Genomic DNA, 8,547 nt, shown 5'->3' with positions numbered 1-8,547 from the left:
GTGTGTGTGTGTGTGTGTGTGTGTGTGTGTGTGTGTCGATCATCAGTTGCCATGGAAACAGGCTAGGGACTACAGGAGCACCTCATCAGACAAGCAGATTGTCCGTTTATACCAGTGGTCTACTCACACACACACACGCACACACACACACACACACACACACACACACTCTCACTTACTCACTAACTCTCTCTTTCTCTCTGAGTTTCGTGACAAAATAGCCCTGATGATGTCATTGTGATGTCATCAGGCTTGGAGACTATTGTCACAAAGTGGAGGTGTGGACTCTGTTGGAAGATGGCTCCTTTCCGGTGCATTGTGGGAAATGTAGGATCATTTTGAACTAAAATGTTATCTCTACTTCTGTTTTAATCCAACCACTGTGACTTTTATTTGCAGTGTTCAGGTGTCAATCTGGATTATATTATTATGATCAAAATTTGTAGCTAACAAAAAACAACAACCAGTACTCCTAATTAGTTTGTGGTATATTAATAAAACTAAACTGTATTAATAAATCTGTACAACATGAGCTCAGCATAAACTGAAATAATACAGCTCTTCAAACTACATTTTGACCCTTTTACAAAACAAATTAGATAATAATGGACCCAACTTAATTGTTCATTAGTGTCTGTTTTCTAATTTGCTAATTTGCTTTTAATCACACTTACAAAACTGTTGTCATGAACTGAACCTGGCCTACTTATCCCAGTCCCTTAAGACTTTACAAGCCATAAATGATGGGAACTACTGAACAAGTAAAATATGTTGATTAAATGAAATAGTATTTTATTATAAACGACACAGGAAAGAAATCTGATTACATAAAAATGTACTTATAAAGATCTACTACATTAAAGTATAAAGAGATGGGTTACATTGCAACATTGTAATCAAATATATAAATGAAAATAGGTAAAGTTGAACTTTAAAATACAAACAAAAATCTGAAATGTGTCTTAATACAGGCCTATACAGATGAGTAAAGAAAACTCAAGATGAAAAAGTGTGGACATTGCAAGTAAGAACTGTGTAAACAGTGTATTTGGAGGTATCTGTTCTGCACAGTGTGTCTCTAAACAAAGATCAGGGCAAATAGCCAGTGCAGGAATACACAGATGATTGACAGTCTTCTTTTTGGGTGTTTACAGTATGTCTCTCTCTCGTGGTACAATTGGCAGGTAGTTGCAGCTCGGTTTCCAATCCTCTCTCCCCCAGTCTGTCTGTCTGGATCTCTATCTCTCTGTGTGGGTAGGTGTCTCGCTCCCCCCCCCTCCCCCCCCACACACACACGCACACACCCCACCCTCACCACCCCCCACCCTGCCTGATTTTTCCACCGGCAACGATGCAGAGGAAACACACTGAAGCTAACGTCAAACTCCACACAAGAGTTAACCTCAGTTATTAATGTTATATTTATTTCTACTTTAATAATATTGGAGCTGCGGGAATGGTGTCGCCTGCTGAAGCCGGATAATCAGACGCAGAGACCGGGTGGCAGGGAAGGCTAGCTGGCTGGAGTTACAGCCAGGAGTCTTGGGTTGAATCTTGGCCTCCTTGCAGGATTTCATCGGGATTTTTGTGGATGTTTTGGGGCGTTTTTGAAGTGGTTTCTCTCTGTTGTAGTGGTGGACTGGACTGGCTCTAGGTGCGCTCGGTCCTTGATGCCCGGGAGGCCCGAAGGAGCTCAGACTGCGGAGCCCCGGAGCAGGGCTCGGACACCGGGGAAGTAACGTTAACATTAGAGGAGGTAGGTCTGTTCTCGGGAAAACAGCATTTCTGCTCACTGTGTCTTTGTGTGATATGTGTTTAAATAACTGAGAACGTATCGCTTACTAAAACACTGACCGGGCTGCTTAGTGTGGCTTAAAATGTTTTGTGTTGGAAGAAGAAGCTAGCTGGGGGCTAAATGTTAGCCTCGTAGCATTCCATTGTCACAACCCGTTGATGCTAGCTAGGCTAAAAGGCTAGCTTTCTAACAGCTGTTAAATTGTAATATATTTGCAATGACTCCGGTAAATGTAATACATCATCTCATATTAGTGTTCTTGTATCGTGAACATTTGAATAAGTGTTTGGTTGAGTATTTAAGCTGACTTAGACGCGGTGGGTTGTTCTCGTCTCGTTAGCATGCAAATGCTAACAGTGGGGCAAGGAGAAGCCTCATTTCTGTCTGTTAGCATGATAGCATTGGCTTCTACCTGGTTGCAACACTACAAGGAATCTCAAAATGTCTTCTGTGACTCTGTCATTTTGTCGAAGGAGTTCACCAAGACGGAGACATGAGAACGAGATAACCGGAAAAGAGCAACACCTCTCAGTTTATCTCGTTATTTTTCAAACATTGGCCATAACATTATACCAGGTGCGTGCTTGTGTATAGTGCTCGCGGCCCCAGGGTAGGAGGGGTTGGTAGTTTAAAGGCTAGCCAGTGAAACCTGTGTAGTTTATAACGTTACACAGTTTAACACACTGTATTCTAATTTAATAAGGTAATGTTTATTATTATTAGGAATTGTATAAAGTACAAAACTTAGTGACAAGCTGTTATATCGATATTCTTATTCTTTCATTTAACAACCTTTTTAATGAAAACTTTCCCACAGTGTAACGTTAAGATTTTCAAGGTACAAAAACCGTATCTCGGTTTCGCGGTCTACAGTGTTATACAATAACACAAATGAGTAACAATGATACTAGCAATAATTACATTTTTAGTTGAACAAAACACTTTTAATTGAGACATTTAACAATATCTTTATGGAAATATGTGTAGATTTCTCTGAAAAAGAAATGTGTACGAAAAAAGTTTTCCTTTCTCACACGTAGCACACAACGGTAGATTGCCCCTGTCAGACCCATTTGAACTTACTGGAAAGTGTGTTTGGTTCAGGTGAGGGGTGGCGCCCTTTACGTGCCTGCAGGAGGCAGAACATGATGCAGTCACGAAGCCAGTTTGTAATTTGATCATCAACAACTGAGTCTCTTGATGTTCTTGCTGAAATTTGTCCGACAATTTGACAATTTTTGCGCTCACATACAGCTCCTCCGAGTAACACACTTAATGTCTAGATAAGTCTAGGGTTGCACTGCATGTGTGATAGGGGCTTTTGTTTAGTAGATCTTTGCAAAAAAAATCCCACCATGGTCATTTTTTTGATAATTTTTTAATGAAGCAAAAAAAATCATTACTGCCAATAATGTGAATCATATTGTAATTGCAGCATCAAGCATCCTTCCTAACTACATCTGCCACATAATTTCAATACCGTAGCTAAGCAAACGTGCATGGTATGATAATTGTTTCTCTGTATTGGATGCTTTTTGGCTTCTTGCACCTTATAGCATATCATCCCCACATCACAGTTATTAGAAAAGCTGCTGATTAATTGATCAGCTAATCGTTGCAGGTCTAAAATAAAGAAATTTCTACTGAAAGTATTCAGTATTTTAGAAGAAAAAAGGTAAGCAAAAAGTTTAAGTTTAATTCAGGAGTCCAAGTTGGGGACCACTGTGTTCTGTCATCTGATCAAAAGGGCTTTTAATTTTCCGATTGGTGATTTAACCATATTTGCGAGTATAATTGGTATCAAAAAATCTTATAATAAAAGTGTTAAAACTAAAGAAATAGTGAACAGCGTGCTCGTAGCTCAAACAAATGAAGTAGTTTTCCTGAAAGAACTGTTTTCACTGTCTCATACTGAACATCATACCAAAGTCTATTGACACATTGGGCAATTAAATGTGACCTTTATCAGAAGCTACACACGCCCAGTAAAAGTGATTCCAGTTGTGTTTTGTATTGTCAGTAGTTCTTCATAAACTCCAGGGAAAAACACCAACTTTAAGATGAAGACCATGAAGTTTACAGGTTGAAAGCACTAGCAGAGTTGATCAACTGTAGATATTCAAGCTGTCAAGTGGCTCTTTTTCCGGTTAATGTGCTCTCTGTAAACTGCTTTGTTTGTATTCGGCCAAAGAGGAAGAAGTATCACTCTGGATTGTTTTGATATTTGAATCCATAGAAAGTGTGTGTTTTTTTCAGTTTACTTAAACCAACACAGTGGTGAGTAATCAAACTGAGCTCTAAATGCTTTTTAGAAGTTACTTATATGTGAATATTTGTCAGTTTAATTAATCAATCACCAATAACTCTGAACATTTCCCACTTTCTATTTCAAGCCAGGATCTCATTGGACCTTAATTTGGAAAAAATAGTGAACGGGGAAAGGAAAATTATTTTTTTATCCCGTTTGAATTGATCCATGGATTACAAATATGATGTGTGTCAATTTTAAAAGATAATTTTTCAGCCTAAGAAAGTCTCAGTTAGCTGTAGGTTTGTCATAGTACCACTCAGTTTTGTGTGAAACCGCTCAGTGAACATCTCTCGTCTCACACAATTTACGTCACCTAGCTAGCTAGCTAGCTAGCTTAGCTCTGTGCCACAACACATGTAACGTTATCTTACCTGACGTGTTTTATCCAGTGAAATGTTTTCAGCCGATAAGCAAAAGAACAAGCAAGATTCTCTGCTCATTTGAGTAACGTTACATCCCCGTTACATTGAAAAATTATGTTTTAAATTTGTTCAAAAGATAGATCCCATTGGCCAGAAGTAGGAGGGCGTGACTTTGGCTCTCTATTGGAGGAGAAAAACAATTCAAATCTTTTTTTTAAATTTGAGAATAAAATGCGTTATCATGGTTACTGAATTTGACTGATCCATAATTAAAAGTGAATTAATTTAAGCTGCAGATTGTGAATTCATCTGCAGTTAACCGGTGATAGAGGAAGTGTTCACTAAAAGTAGAAAGAATGCAGCACACTGAGATCTTTATCGTGATGTTTTATCATCTTATCAAATGCCAGTTTCAGGTGTGACTCAGCTTTCTGTCAGAGGAAATCCAAATATCGGTTTGATGATGAAGGCGATAATGCGTTTAATGACACAGCAACATCCAGGAATGTTGAAGCTGAGTGAGTCACCTGTTGGTTAATCAGAGTTTACATGAAATAATTACTTGTAAGTTATTGGTTATTTAAAACACTTAATTCATGCATCTGTTACAGTTTTTAAGCATTGATAAAAAAATAAATATTTATATATTATACATTTTCCACAATTTTCATTTTCAATCAAACAACTAATTGATTAATCAACCATGAAAATTTACGTTACTTGCGGCTTCCCCTCTGTATTTGCGTTTTTTGGTGCGTTTTTATAGAGGTTAATATTTTATTTTCTCTCTCCAGAAAACACAAATACAGCAAAATAATAAAATACAAGCAAAAAGCAGGGTGTCTGCAGAAACTGATACACACACTTCTAGTGGGTTAATAAGTGATGATTGAAGGATTAGTTTTTTACAAGTCTATACATTGTTTTTAAGAAAATCCTACTCATTGTGGCTTTTAGTTATGACAAAACGCCCAATATCTTAATGATGTGTGTGTGTGTGTGTGTGTGTGTGTGTGTGTGTGTCTGTGTGTCTGTGTGTGTCTGTCCGTCCGTCCGCCTCTCACGTGACTTGTCCCAACAGAATCAAACACTGAAGCTTTTGATTCACAGAATGTTTGGAGAGGAAACTTTGTTTGATCACATCATAGATTGTATTAGCAGCACAAACTTTCCCTCTTTGGGAGTCCTGATAAAGTAGTGAAAGGGACTAATGAACCAGTTCAAGTGGAGAAATTATTACAAAGTGATGAGTAAACTGGTTAAATAATCAAAGAATCTCAGCTACGTCAAAAGTGTTAAACTATGCTAAGTGTCTGATAAACTGTTCAGTGCCTAGGTTAGTGAAAATTGCTGCTGAAGTAGTCAAAGTATTTATGTTAGTCAGATTGATTTTGTCTGAAGATTTCAGCTGGCTATCTCCACAACACTGTGGCGTAAGGTCTGGTTACACCACACATACATTCTGGGTTAGGAGGGAAAAAAATACTCTGTTGTTTGCATTTATTTAAACCAATCACTTCATCACAATCATCTTCTTGGGCATGGCAAAGTAGCGGACACAGCAACGGTGGCTCTGCTAAACACTGGTACTCTCAGGAAGGAACTTGTTTTCGTAAAACATTTGCACCCCGTAAAAAGGCCACATAAAATATTGAATGAAGTTAACTGTTTCCACAACACAGTAACATTAATTGTTTAAATTTGCTGGATACATGGTAAAACGTAATTTCACCAATGTTTGCAAATCAGTTGTTTGATGATATGATGATTATGTATTGCAAAAGTTGTAAACTCTGAGCTGACTGTCCTGCAAGGCATTGTGGGAATTGTATTTTCCTCAAAATATTTGTTTTCAGTTTAATTTGCCAAAAATCAGAAAGAATAATATAATATTTTTCATCTCTTTCAATACTAATAAATTTAGTTTAGATAAATAATCAACTGTCTGACTTTCTTTCCAGGAGTCTGTCTGTCTGTCTGTCTAATTGAACCCCGGCGAGCCTTGAGCCCCTCCCACAATGAACCCTCTGAACCAAATGAAGGCTGGACTGACTAACAACCCACACAGGTAAATGCACACACACAATGATGTACAATGACTGTATTGATCTCTTAATTCAAGTCATTTTAGTTTTACTGTGACACACACTCACTGTGTGTGTGTGTGTGTGGTGTGTGTGTGTGTGTGTGTTTGTGTGTGTGTGTGTGTGTGCGCGCGCGCGCAGTGAGGGTTCGTACCCATATGACCCTTCCAGCTGGCAGCAGCCTACCAATCAGCCAACAGGATCTCTCTCCGTGGTAACAACCGTCTGGGGAGTGACCAATCCCTCGGCCAGTCAGGTATGACATCACCAAACGGGAAGGAAAATAAGTAATTTGGACAGATGGAGATTTAAAAAAAAATAGAATAGAATGCCTTTATTGTCATTATACAAAGTACACGATACTTGTGCAACGAGATTAAAGCAATCCCTTTGGCGCGTTGACACAAAAATATAAGAATATAACAGTATAAAATATCAAAAATATAAAGTCAAAGATACAAAGTGTAGGTGACTGTCAAGTATACAAAAAATGCACACTTTCTATTTTTTTATGAAGTGTTTAACTTTTTTTGTTTTGTTCAACTGAAGAAGGCTTGTAATGTGAAATGTGTGTGTGTGTGTTTTTCTGTGTCTATCAGGGTATGGGTGGAGGGGTGATGGGGCCTGGAGCCAACCCAGGCGGGGGGCCCATGATGCAGGGCCCCGGGGGTCCGGGCATGGCCGGCGGTCACGGAGGCTATATGGGTCAGCAGGGCTACGGAGAGCCAAGCAAAGGCTACATAAACCAGGGGATGTACGGCCGGACAACTGGGGGATACCCTGGAGGACCGGGGGGATACACAGGGAGGTGGGTGTTTGTTACCAGCCACAACAGTGGCACTGACATTGTTTTCCCCTGTGTGTGTGCAATCATGGCAATTTGTGGTCCTGGAGACACTTAGTGTACTGTAGTGAAAAAAACACAGATATGGTTTTGAATAGATTGCCAGGTGTTTATATGTCTGCAGCTGTAGCGCCACACAAACATTTTCAAACTGGGTTAAAAATGCTCTAAGCAATGTCACGCGTTATGTAGGCTACGACATTTTTTGCCACTTACAACATCTCATTATCTGCAAACTGCATAATGCATGCATAATGACAAATGCAGATTTTCTGTTAGCATAAATTCAAACCAGTTTAGCCTGGTACACTGGACCTGACCTGTGAAACTGGTAATCGACCTAACTCAAGACTAAAATGAAGGATCAGTCCGAGCAAATTTTCTGAATCAACTAGGTGTTCAGTAGCTTAGCTGTTTTATTGTTCAAGTAGTGTAGTTGTGTCCAAATTATGTAGTTCTATGCAGAAAGCTTCCTCGGAGAGTTTTAAGAAGTAGAATAAATTAAAAAAAGTGTAACTCCGACAGGGCAGAAAAATCTGAGTACTTGATGATGATGAAGAAAGATGCAGAATTTTAACTGTATTTAGACAAAAGGTTATTACAGTATATTTACATCTTCAATCAAACTGCAGGTTGTAATGTATCTTACATTATTTGTTCTAAGTATTAAGCGGTAATAAAGATGACTTGTCACATGTTCATTGTGTAGGAAATAAAACACTAAAGTTATCAAAATGACGAAATAAATAAAATGGCCTTCCACTCACTCCATCTTCAGTTACCAGTCAAACCCAAGTGGCTCCAGAGGTTCTGCCGACTTCACTCAGGCTGCTGCTGCCGCTGCTGTTGCTGCGGCTGCTGCCACGGCAACTGCCACAGCCACGGCAACCGTTGCCGCCATTCAGGAGAAACAAAACCAGGAAATGAACTACGGACAGGTGAGGAGATAGGTTGGGGGGGGAGGGTGACCCATTTTTTTCACACAGACAAAAGAGTTGAAGCCCACCACAAGATATCACCTATGTTTGCAATATGTTTAAGAAAAATAGCAAAGACAATAACAATATTGGCAGAGGTACATGATGTGACTATGGCTTAGCTGTTGTTTCAGAACAATGCACAGCACTGTTTGTTTTCTTACATTTTGTGGT

At 39.0% G+C, this 8,547-nt stretch overlaps 1 protein-coding gene and 1 long non-coding RNA gene across 2 annotated transcripts in view; one reads left to right on the top strand and one right to left on the bottom strand.

The window, feature by feature from the left end:
* Positions 1-1,309: 1,309 nt before the first annotated feature.
* The window catches only part of LOC116689904 (zinc finger MIZ domain-containing protein 2), a 25,503-nt gene continuing 18,265 nt past the window's right edge, over positions 1,310-8,547 (top strand). Inside the window, exons 1-5 of the mRNA XM_032516579.1 lie at positions 1,310-1,756; positions 6,430-6,536; positions 6,694-6,808; positions 7,152-7,360; positions 8,175-8,334. Of these exons, the coding sequence (XP_032372470.1) occupies positions 6,487-6,536; positions 6,694-6,808; positions 7,152-7,360; positions 8,175-8,334 (534 nt within the window). The 5' untranslated portion in view covers positions 1,310-1,756; positions 6,430-6,486. The remainder of the gene's footprint in view (positions 1,757-6,429; positions 6,537-6,693; positions 6,809-7,151; positions 7,361-8,174; positions 8,335-8,547) is intronic.
* LOC116690008 (uncharacterized) overlaps positions 4,254-8,547 on the bottom strand; it is an 18,377-nt gene continuing 14,083 nt past the window's right edge. Inside the window, exon 3 of the long non-coding RNA XR_004332131.1 lies at positions 4,254-4,439. This is a non-coding gene — a long non-coding RNA (uncharacterized LOC116690008). The remainder of the gene's footprint in view (positions 4,440-8,547) is intronic.

The sequence above is a fragment of the Etheostoma spectabile genome, chromosome 5, assembly GCF_008692095.1.
Source record: "Etheostoma spectabile isolate EspeVRDwgs_2016 chromosome 5, UIUC_Espe_1.0, whole genome shotgun sequence".
NCBI classification, from domain to species: Eukaryota; Metazoa; Chordata; class Actinopteri; order Perciformes; family Percidae; genus Etheostoma; species Etheostoma spectabile.
Note: the sequence above shows the minus strand (reverse complement) of the source record. Positions and strands in the feature narration are given on the sequence as shown.